Below are 15,810 nucleotides of genomic sequence, written 5' to 3' on the forward strand. Positions count from 1 at the left end.
AAGTCTTTATTTTATTGAGAGAAGGTCTTACCTTTTAGAAAGCGTTTTCGAGAAGACAATATTTGAAGACCTTACATGAAACCTAAGCCTCGTATTTTTGTGTGTGACAATATTAAGCATTGTTTTCTGTAGATATAGTTACTCAGGAGAAGATTCAAACCAAGCAGTAATGGTGGGCCTATAATTCAGAAGACAGAAGGAAGTAAGAGCTATGACTTGGGGAGCTGACCACACAGAGATCACAGAAACACAAAGTGCGCTTGATCACTGGGCAATCTTACAGAACCCCAAATATGCACAGTATGTCAAGAACAGAAAGCCTGGGGCCCAGCGGTCCTCACCTTGCATGCCCGGGATCCCATATGGGCGCCGGTTCTAGTCCCAGCAGCCCCGCTTCCCATCCAGCTCCCTGCCTGTGGCCCGGGAAAGCAGTCGAGGACGGCCCAAAGCTTTGGGACCTTGTACCTGCATGGGAGACCCGGAAGAGGCTCCTGGCTTCAGATCGGCGTAGTATTGGCCGTTGCGCTCACTTGGGGAGTGAATCATCGAATGGAAGATCTTCCTCTCTGTCTCTCCTCTCTGTATATCCGCCTTTCCAATAAAAAATAAAATAAATCTTAAAAAAAAAAAAACCAGAAAGCCAAAATTAAAACCCTGGGAAATACCCAGAAGTTGGGCTGATAATGACTCCAAATTCCATTTCCCTATTCTAGTCCCAAGAATGTATGAAGAAGTATATTATTTAAATAAGCTATTTTTGTGTATGTGATTAAGGTAAGGATCTTGAGATGAAGAGCTTATTCTGAGTTTTCCACGTGGTCCCTAAGTAACATCACAATTGTTTTGGTAATAGAGGCAGAGGGAAATTAGACAGCAATATAGAGCAGGTGATGTGACTGCAAGAGTTGGAAGCTGTGATGATGTTTGCACAAAGAAAGGAATGTTGATACCATGAGAAGGTCAAGGAAAGGAATCCTCCCCAGAGCTTCTGAAGGAATCATGGTGCTGTGACACCCTGGTTCCTGGGGTCTAGGCTGCAAAGCTGGGAGATCATCTGTTCCTGTCATCTCAGCACAATGGGATTATGATTGTTTGTTACAGCAAGCCTAGGAAACCAGCGCTCCAGTTTCAGGAACAGGAAAAGGAAACATTCAGACAGCCATGTCAGATTGCAAGAAGCTTAAGCAAGAGTTTGCATACAGTTGAGAAGAGATGGCAGTATTAAATGCTAGAGCTTCTGGGAGAGAACAAGGATTGTGGAAAAATTATTGATACAGCAGAATGATGGCAGCTGATTTGTCTGGGCACCTGCCTTGTGCATACAGGACACTGCCACGAGCACTTTACAGGTACAGATCATTAACTCAGTTAATTCCACAGCAACTTGCCTCTGCAGTACAAATTATTGTTATCCTGTTTTAAACTTAGAAAAGATTGGTGGGAGAAACACATCAAGCAACTTGTTCTATTTAACATAGGTAGGTTGCGTGTAAGTGAAATTTCACTCCAGCTTTTTTATTGCTGTATTATACATTCTTCTCTTCATCCCTAATGATGTACATCGTTGGACTTTTTTTTTTATCAAGCAAGGTAGATTATAGATATCAAAAGGAAAAAGGTATTGTAGAAGATATTTGATGTAGAAAGGAGGGGAAATGGGAAACTTTTACATCTTCTCATTGGAATTAGGAAGCTCTCTGCTGAAGTTAAATAGGACAGCCCATTTCATTTATTTTAGTATCTTTCCATATTCTACATTATCATAATATAATATAATATAAAAATTAACTATTTCAAATATGTCATTTATTTCCATGATGTAATTCTTACCCTCATGTCATTTTGTAAGCCCTTCGAGGTCATTGGATAGAATCTGGAAGTCCTGCAGTGAGTCCTCATCGTGATCCCTTTAGCTCAGTAATCTTCAAAGGGGACGGGAAGAAATGTTTTAGAGAGTGCAGTTTATTTCGTATTTGCAGTCTAAGACAGTTTGGACCACCTCAGGGTAATTTAACTGTCTCTTCTGTTCACTTCATTTGTCGTTAAATCTGTCTGAATTCCTGTGGTCTTTGTGGGTCTACAGACATGCAGTCTGTACCTCTTTGGAAATATGCACATGCAAAAGTGGCATGGGGCATGGACAGCTGGAAGAATGCCAGATGGGTGCTATATGCCAGTCCTTCCACCTGTAGAGGCATCTGATGTTAGAATACTTACTTGCCCAGGCACCTTCAGAGCAGGGCATGCCTTTCCAGGGAAATCCAATGCCAGGTTGTCTCCCAAGAGGTACCCAGTATAACAGTCTTAACCTAGGCGAATCCCAGGCATGCAAGGCGAGGATTTAGCCGCTAGGCTAACGCACTGTACCCGTTGGTTCTTGTTAAAGGAGAATGAGATACGTTTATTTATGAAAGTAGATCCCAGCTCTGTCCTCACAGTGTTTCTTTTAACTAATCATGTCACCTTTCATCTATCACTGCGGTTTCTGAGAGAATTTTGTTAACCCTGTGTTCCCTCAGTATTTATTTGCAGGAATTCTCATTTAGTGAAGGGTTTTGTCCCATCTACTCTCTAGTTACAATAAAATGTAGTGCATAAAGGAAAAAGAATAACTGCTTACTTTTTTCCGTTTATTTATTGTATAACTAACGAAACACTACCTTAACCTCTGGGAGTGATCTGATCTGTGAGTGTTCTTTGAAAAATGTTAAAATCAGGATTTGGTGTAGATGTATATTGGCATAATCAGTGTAAGTGAATACAGTCAATATTGCTTCAATGAAATTGACATATTTGAAATTTGCTTTAAACTACTCCAGCACTTTAAAAATACAAACACATACCAAGGGGAATATTTCAAGGAGTCTTGACATTTACTAATATTGGATTATATGAGGGATCTTCAAAAAAGTTAATGGAAAATGTATAATCATGGAAACATGGAAAGATGCATGATTCTCAAATTTGTTTCACCAACAATTCTACCTTTATTTCCATTTCTACAGATTTTTTTTAACTACTCTCATACTGTTTATTTTTGTTTTTAGAATGGTTGATATTTCTGAAGATATTTCTAGAATGACATGTCATTCTAAGATCTCCTGACATGTCAATGTGAGTACAATCACTAAGTCTGGCCCTTGTTCAGATTCTGCAGATGAAAGTCTTCTGATTCTTGTTGAAAATCCACTTAGGCCAGCCATAGATCCTAAAACCTGTAGTCTGTGTTAACAGCATATAAAATATATGAATATATTTCCATGATTTTGCAAAGAAGTTTAATCCCTGTATTTTTGGATACTTACTCATGAAATCTAGTCATGATAAGTAAGGTGTTCTGCTTTTGAATGAAGCAATTTTCAAGAAATATTATAATGTGAAAATGGACTGATGACACAAGCATCCCTAGCATGCTTTAAGAATATGAAACATGAAACATTTGGATTTTATGGTATTTTATAACTCAACATTTTAGCCATTCTGAACTGACATCTTTAGCCTAATGCTGTTCTTTTTCATTTCAGGTTTAAGTTTATCTATTCATGGGGCTGAAAAGCGTTTGCAAATCCATCAACGGCGAAGTGTGGCAAGCCGCCCTGGGTCACGTGGTCGCTTGCCTGTGGTCAGGCATTCCTCACTCCCACCAGGTAGAAGGTCATTAAACATGGAGGCAAGTTCTTCAGGAATCACTAATGGAAAAACCAAAGTTTTCCACCCAGGTAAAGCATGGGATAGTTCAACAACAAACTCATTTTAGCAGCCACTTGACACAAGCTTGCTTTTTTAGTCTTCGTTTACTTTTCTATCTCCTCCTTTCAATCAGTGTTCAATATCAACATGACTGTAAGGAGAGAAGAATGTTATGTGAGAAATGATGTGTCAGAGAATGTTAAGAGAACATTCCACCCACAGTGGTATCATTTAACTGAATCTAAGACTGAATAAAGTCTTATCAGTTCAAAAAAAAGCTTACTGTATAAAATATATATATAGATTTGGGTGTTTCCTTGACAACTAGTCCCAGGGGAGCCAGGGAAAATACAAAGTGAAAAATGCCCGCTTGGAATCCTGGTATTGGCTTGCAAGCACATCTTCCTGAGGAGACTGGAGACTACATAACAAGTTTCAAGGATTCTAGGCAATATGCTTCTTAAACCTGTTAAGCACACCCTCTGCTCTTCATTAACTGGTCACCTTCTTTTCTAATCTCACCAAGAAAGGCCACACCTTTGGGCGTGATCATTCTCACTCTTCAGAGGGATCACTGGACTCCCATTCTCTCCTTCTCTCTGCAGTTTCGGAAGACAAAGAACCTCCCACTATCTTTTTTTTTTTCATTCATACCTAGTAAATTTTAAAATAATCACTGAATGCTCAAACTGTAGCAATATATCAGTCCTAACAAGTGGTTTAACAAACATATGAAGCTTGAAAATCTTTGTTTGCAGCAATGTTGATACAAACATACATTTCTTTTGTTCGGTTTTTAAATTTTAGCTCACACATATGGGGAGAACATGTGCTTTTGTGTCTGTCTGTGTCTGGCTTATTTCACGCAACATAATTCCTTCACTTGCACACAGTTTGATACAATGTCTTTTTTGTAGCTGAATAATATTCCATTATCTATAAATACAACATATGTTCTTTAATTATATGATGGGCACCTCAATGGATTTTATATTACATATTATTAATTTGCTGGTACAGGTGTCTGACACAACATGTCTTTGGGGATATATGTTCAGTTAGTGAGATTGCTTGGTTCAGTTGGCAAGTCTATTTCTAGTGTATTTTTTTAAAATCTCACTTTGTATCCCACAATTGCTGTGTTAGTTTACATTCCCATTAACAGTGTGTGAGAATTCTGCTCTCTCCTTATCTTCATCAGCATTTGCTGCCTTCTATCTTTTGGGTAATGTCCAGCCTGATATGGGTGGGATTATAATTTATGGTGCTTTTGCTTCCATCTCCTTGATAGCCAGTGGTCTTGAACATTTCTCAAATACTCATTGGCCATTTGCATTTTAGAGAACTGTGTATGGATATCCTTTGCCCATTTCTTACCTGGATTGATTATTTCTTGAAGTTGAGTTTTTTGAGTTGATGCTATATTCTGGAGATTTTTATTGCCAGGCAGCTTGCAAATGTTTTCCCCATTCTGTTGTGTGTCTCCTCACCCTATTGACTGTTTCCATTGCTGTGCAGAAGTTTCCGAGTGTGATATGGTCTCATTGGCTGCTTTTTCCTTTGCCCTGTGTTTTAGAGGCCTCATCATGAAAGCCATTTCCTACATCACTGTTAAAGTGTTCCCTCTACATTTACTTCCAGAAATGCAAAGCCCATGACTTCCTACATATCCTTTAGCTCGGACACTTCTCTCTTGAACCTTAGACAGGAAAATGTACTGTTTCCCATCAGTCTGTTAAAGTCTCAAGCTTCTGTCATTTGAATCAGCTTCACTAGGCACTGTATCCTCTACTTTCTTCTTCCTACATTCTAAGTCAGTCTTCAGAAAGAATACCACATCTTTGTTTGCCATGTTCTTGGACTTCCCAATCCTCTTCAGTCAACATAGTACAAGTTCCTCCTGCAAATGACTGTTCTTGAGATCTTGGTGAGTTATCTTTGTAGTACCATGATGGATGCTGGTCATACTCTTTGAACCAGTTGAGGAGTTTCTAAAAATCTTCCCACAGCTTCTTTAATAGTCTTCTCCTTTTGCTCTTCTCTTTTCTCACATGTACTTTTCCTGGTTTTCTAACCTTCAATGTCTCTTTCTTGCTCTTGTGTCAGTATATATTTCATGACAAATCCAGATGATCTATCTCTGCCTCTGATTGTGTCAGCTTCAATTTATCCCATGCGTGATAGATTCAAGGTCCAAAACCTTTACCGTCTTAAAAAAAGCTGTCCATTATGATCAGGCTCTTATTCCTTAATTTTTGCAACCTTTTGCCACTCTAACATACTATGTAGAGTTTGACTAGAAAAGTGTAACTGCTAAAAGATGTTTCCTAGAGACTCATTGAATCATCTTTCTATATTGAGCGAGTTGACTAGGCCAAGTCTGAAATCCATAGAGAAGAATATCTACAAGGATTAGCTGGAAATCCTTGGTACCATCTACAGGTAGAATTTCTTCATCAGGGAAGTTTCAGATCTGCTTTTTAAGGCCTTTAAATTGATTGGATCAATCCTGCCTGGATTTTCCAGTATAATATCACTCATTTAGAGTCAATGATTACAAACAGTAAACACATCTACCAAAAAAAAAAAAAAAACTTTATAGCACCACTTGCTTAATGTCCACTGATTAATTGGGTATATTAGCGTAGTCAAGTTGGTATGTCAAATAGATCATCACACCTGGTAATACTAATTTGCTTTCAATACTTTACAGTAAAGTAATAGGGTCCAGATGGGGAAGAACTTTGTGGACTAAGATAAGGTCTTTGATTCCTATATGTGAAATGGGAGTCCAGTAGGGTTTTGAACAAAATAATCTCATGATTTAATTTAATATGACCAGTTTTACAAGAGTTTAGAGGGAGCGGATTAAAGAATGAAGGTCAGATAGGACGTCTCTCAAACTCTGCAGTTAAGGGGTCATGGCAGCTCTGTCGGCAAGTGGTAGAACTCATGGTTAAGAATGTGGATTCTGGATGGGTTTTAATTTGGACTTACAAAATTTCTAATGGATGTTGTGTGAAGTAAGAGAAGGGAAAGAATGACTCAAGTTGGCAACAGTAAATGTTATTTAGTATCAACTCAAATGGAGAGGACTTTGAGGGAAGTAGATCTAGTGTGATTTAAGGCAAATATGGGATTGAGTAAGGAAGGAGGCATGCAGACAGGCAGGGCTGGGAGTTAGGGGGAGAAGTATCAGTGAGGTCCTGCATCTGTGCTGCAGTATATGTGAAATTTGTCCACTTTGTGTAAATATTTATTTTTAAGATGTCTTGCACTTCCCCCATGCATCCGTCAAATCCATCAGTAAGCCTCATCAAATCCACCTGTCTGTGTTTTCATTGTTCTGGATGGCAGAGATGGTTTTCAATTCATCATTTTAGCTACTCTCACCTCACCTGCACACATTAAGAATAGCTGCTTAGTAAATGATTATTTAGCAGATCAGATTTGCCTTCTGAAGTCTGCTGCTTCTTCCAAGATGATGCTTCAGTTGTTAAAAATCTCGCTGAAGCTATTTTTCGACTGAAATTTTTCCTGTTTAATTCAGTGCTTCCTTGAATAACATGAATTTCATTTTCTTTACCATCATAAACACCCTGCACGTAGAAATTCTTCTTTTATTAGTGCCTCCCAAGAATGTAATAAAGTATTCTGCTACAGCCTGACACACAAAGAGTGAGATGAGTCATCCTTTCCTTTAACTGGCGTCCTGTGCTGATATTAATAGGATGAAAATTAAATGAATGTTACTAAGATATTTCCTAATGGTATAATATCAACACGGGATAATTTAGCATGCTTTGATTCACTTCTTTCCCCTTAAAAAAACACAGCACTACATTTATCTAGCATCATTTTATTTTGGGTTCTTAGGCCCTATAATGATTGACTATTGGTTGAAAATACAAATAAAACAAATTTGATAGCACTGATTTATGATTAAGAAGAATTAAATTAGAATTAGTAACCTATTTTTCAAAAGAAATTATTTTTAAAGCTCATTTTGCAAAGGTAACTAGCATGTAATTTCAATTTCATTCTTTTCCTTTTTAACGCACTTGCACCATGGTCCTGTGTTTGGAAGATTACAGAAGTGCTCTGAAAGTGGGCTTATTTGTAGAGAATCATAGAGCTTAGGAGCAACAACGAAATCTGTCATGTTGAGCTCTGTTAAGTCATCCAGTTTTTTTTTTTACAAAGTTGATAATCCCAGTTCTGAAAGTACTGTGTAAAAAACCTCATTTGTTAAATATGAAAAGAAAGAATAGTCTTCTCAATCTCCCATTCTCGCAGCCTGAATAATTTTAGTATTTCTCTTTTTGAATTTACAAATACTTCTGAGTATCTGCTATGTACTAAAATGTTTATGTGCACGTGGCCCTATTTGAAGCTAAAATGGAGCAGAACTCTAGTAAACACTGATTTGAGGAACTAACAATCATATCCAAAAGAGATGACAGATCAGGGCTCTCTTTATAAACAACAGAAACAAATTATTTAATCCAAGCAACAAAGGAATTGTGTTTTAAGACTTTGGATGGAAAGTCTAGGTGACTGGGCCCAGCATGACAGCCTGTTGGTTAACTCCTCACCTTGCACGTACCAAGATCCTGCATGGTGCCAGTTTCTGTCCAGGCTGCTGTGCTTTCCATCCAGTTCCCTGCATGGGGCCTGGAAAAGCAGTAGAAGATGGCCACAGCCTTGGGACCCTACATTTGAGTGGGAGACCCAGGAGCCAGGGACTCAATGTGCTGAGCTGACACGGCAGCCCACATGGTCCTCTTGCTCATGACTGCGGTTTCTCTGAGTTTTTCAGGCTTTTGTGCATTGATTTCACTTTGACATTGTCTGTTTTCACTCATAATTAGTTACTATTCTGTCTCCCTTTATAAAGCAATGATAAAAGTGTTCAATGCCAGTAGGCTTGGGAATGCAGTGATTTCAGATTTTTTCATTTTTAGTTTGAAACTGTAAAGTGTCAGTTTAGTGACTATACCATGTAAGAGTAAATCAGAAGATTTCCTCTACTGCCTTTTCTTTATCTGCTAGACCAAGCTTGCAATCCTCAAAGTGTCATCAGACGTAGAATATGCTTTTTCTTTGATTTTATAAAATTTGTTTTTGCTGATATGTTCCATTACTGAGTAATTTCTAAGACAGTTTATCTCATATTTAATATAACTGGCCCTCTTCTTTATTTTCTTTTTCCTTATTTTCTTTTAATTTAAATATGGGATTTAAATTCTGGGACATACCAATTTCACAGGAGAGAAGTTTTAGAATTTTGTTACTTCTAATGAAGTAGGATGACTACACATTTGCCTGTATACAGAGGTGTGTAGTGCAATTTGATATTAATAAAAGTATCACCACTATTTTGTGAGCACTCTGCAATATTCCCCGCTTCAAAAAGCATTAAGCTATTTGCGTTTATTTCATGTAAGTTCCATAATATCCTCATTCTGTTGTTCTTATTTTATGATTGGAAAGAAAGGCACAGAGAAGGGAGAGCAACTCGCTCAAGGTCAGCTGCACAAGATGCCATTCAGTATGCGTTACCTTCTTCGAGCAGCTTGGTAGCAGCATGTCTGAAAATCAGCAAATGATGCTGGAGAATTTAAATTAAAAACTCTTGAGTTCAAACCTTAACATTAAAGTACTTACTAATAAACCTTATTGTAAAAATAGTTCATTTTTATTGACGACATAGATAGTTCCTCAAATCAGTTACTATCTCTTTTTGTGTGATGCCTCATTTTGTGGCTCCACTTTTGCTCTACTCTGCACTGGATTTTTGTTTTTCTTCCTCCTTTCTTTTCTGAACATTACAGCATTCACCTTTTGTTTTCCCTGTGTTTCAGAGATCTCTTTCTGGAACCGATACCAAGGCCTTGTTTAAAAACAGATAGAAGTATGTTTCCTATAACGTAGGCAGTCATTACAGTGAGTAGAGGGAAAGGAAAGATGATCACCAGGGCTTATTTCTAGTTCTGCCACGGAGCAGAGTCAAGCTCTAGGACACCTCATGCTTTAGGACAGGAATAATATGGAAAAAGTAAACGCATGACAAGTCCTCAGAATGGTAATCATCAAATCACCCCCTTACATTTATACCAGGTTCTGTTTTCCCCACAGGCTTCCACAAATGTTGCTCCCATATTTCATTTAGTTCTCACAGCAGTGCCTGAGCTGAAATGACACCTATTTTACCACAACTCAGGAAATGGAATTATTTGCCCCAAAGTACAAAATTAGTAGCTGATTGTATTAGAGTAAAATCTTTGTGTTTAGTCTCTTGTGGGTGCTGTTTTTCCTTTGTACCAACTTTTCATTCCTTTAAGATGAGAATTCATTGATTCTGAAATGTTTGAGTTTTCTCATCCTCTTATCTGTAAACAGATATTTTCCTTAGAATTTTGACAGAAATATAGATGCTTTCTTTGGATCTGAACCTACATAAAGTGATGTATTGGCTTTTGTGTGTTTGGAATGACTGTATGGTGCAGCTGAAAGAGAAGGCATTCCACGATATCTGAAATCATGGATGACAAACCACAAGATTAGGGGTACGTAGGGCTTCTGTTTCGTTTGTGATGCCTTTCAGAACAGTCAGCACTGTGATTTAGAAATAACCTTAATCATTTACTCGATGCTCTTCCTCTTTTAGCACTTTTAGATGTGTGATGTAAGTGTAATAAATGATGGGGAGGAGTACTTGGGAAAACAAGTTATTCAGGATCTTGGCAAATGTGGGCTTTGGTATCTGTGTTCCTTGCTGTCATTTGCTGAGTAATAAAATTGTATTTTCTAATTGTACTTTCTAATTTCTAATATAATTTATATGATAATTCTCTATAAATTCTTACCTTATTTGCATATATCCCTTTACTTTGATATGCGTATACATTTTTTAAAAGATTTTATTTTATTTTCATTGGCAAATTGGATATACAGAGAGGAGGAGAGACAGAGAGGAAGATCTTCTGTCCATTCCGTTGATTCACTCCCCAAGCAACGATCCGAAGCCAGGAGCCCGGAGTCTATTCCGGGTCTCCCATGTAAGTGCAAGGTCCCAAGGCTTGTGGCTTTTCTCTACTGCTCTCCAAGCCACAAGCAGGGAGCTGGATGGAAAGCCGGACCATCAGGACACGGACTGGCACCAATATGGAATTCCAACGTGTGCAAAACTAGGACTTCAGCCACTGGGCTACCACGCCACACCCGTGTGTTCATATTTTTCACATGTTTGATGCTTCTAGAGGAAATGTTTTGAAAAATCTTTCCCAAGTGTCTATTAACACAAAATGATTCTTTATGAAAAAACATATTTTGTTTTGGTGGATTTAAAGGTATTTCTGTCAAGGCTATTTTAAGTCATTTTGTATTAAGAATTCTGGTGAGATTTAAGTAACTAATGTAAGATCATATAACTGCATCTAGTAGAGTTGGAACTGAAAAACTTGAAGTTTTAACAATGGTAGTATTTAATAATGACCTTCTCCTGTGCTTAATTTCTCAAGTGGAGAGGTTGAAGTATGAGATGGAGTCCTACCTCCTATGATACAATTATCACCTTGCAAAGGCTACAATCCTTTCTACATTCATCTCAAGCCCACCTGTATCGGAAAACATAGCATTTAAGTTAAAAGAATAAGTAACGTTGTGGGAAAGCTAGCACCATTTTTAGTCTTTAACCCATTCTGACTCTGAGTTTTTTCTCATCTGCAAGAATTCTTGTTATAGCAACAGACCTCAACAGTCAGGGCAGCCCTACCTGTATGACTCACATATTTTTAATGCTTTTTAGAGTTTTGTAAGACTGACTTCTAGAACCTTTTCAGAACTTTGAATGCAGGGATGCATCCTACTTGAAAAGTTCATGATCTTGCCATTGCCAGATAATTTTGTTGAAGGTCAGCCATTACTGGCTGAAACAATGAAATGATTGCTTTTTTCCGTTTTAAACTGAGAAATACCCAGCCACTATTCCCCAAGTGTGGAACTCCAGTCAGGACCCTAGCTAGAAGTGGGTTGTTAGGACTAGTGAGCATTAATCATACAAGGGGAACTTTAACCTTTTGATGACAAGAGTGGGTGATTCAAGCTGTTTCTTTCACTTTCTTTGTGAAAGAATGAACCTATGGCACCACCAGATCTATAGCTATGCAAGATGAGAAAGCATTTTTGTGCCTTTTATAATATCACTTACAAAGTATCTTCTACAGTGAAACCTTTTTAGCTGTGGCACGTGAAGGAAGTTTTGGTAAACATTATCAATGAAATTAAGAAGACCGTTGGGAATTTTTCCCAGAACTAGTGGATTATTACCACATGCAAAGATAGAATTTCCATTTCAGATCCTTCGGAAGAACTTATGTGATTTTCTTTCTTCTTCAGAGTTTTGTCTTGAGCTTTGAATAATACAGAAAAGTCTGCAAAGAATGACAGCCTCTTTCCTTTCTTCATTCTGTTCATCTTAACACGGTCGGAATCATACTGGGTTCACCTGTTAGGAATGGCAAATAAAAGTTACCAATTTCAAAAACGATGTCTGGGAAACCTAATAAGTCAAAAAGCGTTACATGTAAGGGACTATTTTAGTTATTTAGCTCAAGTTTTAAACTATCACTGCTATTTACTTTGTAAAATATATATATGTATATATATATATTTAGCTTGAGAATTTATGTTAAATTCTGGACAGGTATTGCCATTTTTTATTTGTAGAATGTAATTAGACTACAATAAGCTGAAATCAAGCATAATTTATTAAGAATCACAAAAAATAGTTCGTTTCCTGAAGCCTATGTATCATATCCCCCTTTTTGTGTTCTCTGGGGAGGGTGAAATTTTACTTGTCACACTTTTCTTTGTTTCTGTTTCCATGTGAAGTAATTATATTTCAGGAGTTTTTTGTTTTGTTACACCATTTTATTTTGCCATGGTCCAAAACCTAGAGTAGGTCTTCCTAATACAGAGAAAGAAAATATCACATAATATGATCAGTGAAAGGAGACCAATACCACAGCTCAACTGCAAGCATTAGCATCCCATAGGGGCACTGGTTCATGTCCTGCCAGCTCTACTTCCCATCCAGCTTCCTGTTTTTGACCCGAAAAGCAGGGGAGGATGACTCAAAGTCTTGGGACCCTGTATCCTCGTGGGAGACCCAGAAGAAGCTCCTGGCTTTGGATCAGCTCAACTCCGGCCACTGTGGCTATTTGGGTAGTGAACCAGCAGATGAAATGTATTTCTCTCTCTCTGTAAAATCTGACTTTCCAATATAAATAAATAAATCTTTTTCTCTATCTATCTATCAATCATCTATCTAATGTATGTATGTTAAGTGATTCACCCTGATCTTCCAAATTATTTATACTTACTTCTGTGATTTTTTTTTACTACAGCCACCCAAAATGTTGCTCTCAACATTTTATCAGTGAGAAGAATGAGGCTTATTCATTCTTTGTGGCTCAAGGGCACATCAAAGTAGAATTCAAATCTAGGTCATCTTAGTGCCAAATTTTCTTTTTATATCACCTTGTGTTAATTTGCAAATATAAGATTTGTCTGTATTTGCTTGAATAAGAAATTGAATTTTAAGTGATTTGCTGAAGTCACTAAGCTAAGTCAAACTAATTGAATAAAAAAAATAGTGATTTGGTGAGTCAGTGGAGGGCAACTGAGAAATTGTGTTGAAGTCAATTATATCTTTATATGCCACAGCAGAAAAGAATAAAAGGTATAAAAATTGATGAATCAAGAAATATGATACACATGGAAGAAACCAAAAGGTACTCCTTTAAAAAATATTTATTTTGTTTATTTGCAAGTCAATAGTATACACACATACACTTACACACAGAGAAAGGGAGAGGGGGAGATAGTCTACCTACTGATTCACTCAGCCAAAAGACTGCAACAGCTGGGGCTGGGCATGGTGGAAGCCAGAAACTTCATCCAATTTCCAGTTGGGGTACATGGGCCCCAAAATGGGCCATCTTCCAGTGCTTTCCCCAGGCAAATTAACAGATAACTACATTAGAAGTGGAACAGCTAGAACTAGATTCTGTGCCAAAATGGGCCCAGGTGCTGCATGTGGAGGCTTCACCCCTTACAGCACTAGCCCCAATGTCTACTCTCTGAGGTGGTTGTACTAGCAGTGGGGTTGCAAAAGGGACAGTTGTTTTCAGTATAAGTTCTTTGGCACTTTGACGTTATTTGATAGAATTGTATGATTATTTCTATTGCAACAGTAAAAATACATGGTCTGTGATTTGTCTTACAAAGTAGTCTACAGAACATCTATCAAGATACCTTACGTTGTGGATTAGACTCTAAAACTGGAGCGTTTTGTTAGCCTGTGTGTGCTATTATTGCTAGTGGTGTGACACTGCAGTAAAAGGACACATATTAAAGGCTTTGTCCTAGGTTTTGTTGGATATTTGGTCCCACATCTCCATGTGTTACAGTTAAAGTAAGGGCACTAGCAAATTGGAGAAGTTTGTATACAGTGACATAGGAACTGGCATTTTCTTTGTTTCATATTGTGTTAGCTAGTTAACTTTTTGTGTGTGTGGGAAAAATATGCCATACAAAAATTAAAATTCAGAATGCCATGTGGATTCAATAGGTGGAAAAATGGTAATTTACTTGCTAGGATTAAGAAATTATTCCTAGGGCCTAGGGTGTAGCAGCTAAAGTTCTTGCCTTGACGTTCTCTAATCCCACCAGCTCCATTTCCCATCCAGCTCCCTGCTTGTGGCCTGGGAAAGCAGTTGAGGACTACCCAAAGCTGTGGGACCCTCCGCCCACATGGGAGACCTGGAAGAAGTCCCTGGCTCCTGGCTTCGGATTGGCTCAGCTCCAGCCATTGCGGCCACTTGGGGAGGGAACCATCAAGTGGAAGATCTTCCTCTCTGTCACTTCTTCTCTCTGTAAATCTGCTTTTCTGACAAAAAAAAAATCATAAAAAATTATTTCTGAAACAGAGGATTACCATGGGCTTAGAAATATAAAGAGATTTCCATGGACAAAAGTGAGACTGCAGAGACATTGGCAATACTCATCTCTGCTAATGAAGACACTCATGGGAGAGTTAGTTTCACCCATTGTTGTTCATCTTGCAGATGAGCCCTTGACTAAGATCCATGTCATCTAGATATCAGTCTAAAACAAATTTTTAAATATTATTTGCCCAACTCAACATCCTTTATTGAAATGTCATTGTTACCAAACACTTTTATTGAAACTACTTTCAACTTTACTTGTATTTGGCATTCAAAATTAAGGGTTCAGGAAAACCATTCTTGTCTATGTCCCTCTGGTATGATAAGTACTAACGACAAAAATGGAAATCACATTGTTTTTGTGGCTCTGCTTGATTTTTTTTTTTTTTGGTACCAGCGTGTTGTCTGTGTTTTTTCAGCTGTTCTCCTTTTTGAATTATTTATTCATTTATTTTAGTATTCTATGACTCAGTTCCATAGGCTCCAGGATTTCCCTTACTCTCCCCAAAGCCTCACTCGCCCCCACTGATTTTCCCCAAATCATTACATTAGTGAAGTCGTGCACAATAAGTCCAGAAGTCCATCATTCTGCTATTTCAGTGTGTCCTGATCCCGTACGCTTGGACAATGACAGAGTCCAGCATCAAATTGACAAGATACATTCAACAGTTTCATTTGATTTGTAAGGAAGGATGCACATTGCATTGTAGCTTTACATCTCTGTGATAGTCTGTACTACACAGTTACTATACATCCCCTTAAATAAAAAGTCCTAAAACATAATCAGCAAAGAGAAAAATAAAAAAATTTACAACAGCATGATGTTAAATCCATAGCTTCATGGCTGAGAATTGACTATGTGTTTTACAAATACTCTTGCTATTCATTTTTCCAGTCATACAAATGTTTGTTATTAGATTATATTTGGTACATGTATACATCTGTGTCTGCACTATCATTGATTCTCTTACTTTTTATTGTTTTAAACATTCCCCCATGATATTAAATATTTTTATAGATAGAACCTTTAAAAACATATATGCCTCATTTGTATTGCATTGTTGTTGAGTTCTATACTGTTCTCTAACTTAAAGTATTTTTAATTTTT

General features: G+C 37.6%; 1 protein-coding gene across 1 annotated transcript in view; it reads left to right on the forward strand.

Moving 5' to 3' along the window:
* Positions 1-3,511: 3,511 nt before the first annotated feature.
* ANO4 (anoctamin 4) overlaps positions 3,512-15,810 on the forward strand; it is a 147,129-nt gene continuing 134,830 nt past the window's right edge. The window contains exon 1 of the mRNA XM_040990900.1: positions 3,512-3,719. Within this exon, the coding sequence (XP_040846834.1) occupies positions 3,665-3,719 (55 nt within the window). The 5' untranslated portion in view covers positions 3,512-3,664. The remainder of the gene's footprint in view (positions 3,720-15,810) is intronic.

The sequence above is a fragment of the Ochotona curzoniae genome, unplaced genomic scaffold, assembly GCF_017591425.1.
Source record: "Ochotona curzoniae isolate NIBS_2020 unplaced genomic scaffold, NIBS_Ocur_1.0 contig_1014, whole genome shotgun sequence".
Lineage (NCBI taxonomy): Eukaryota > Metazoa > Chordata > Mammalia > Lagomorpha > Ochotonidae > Ochotona > Ochotona curzoniae.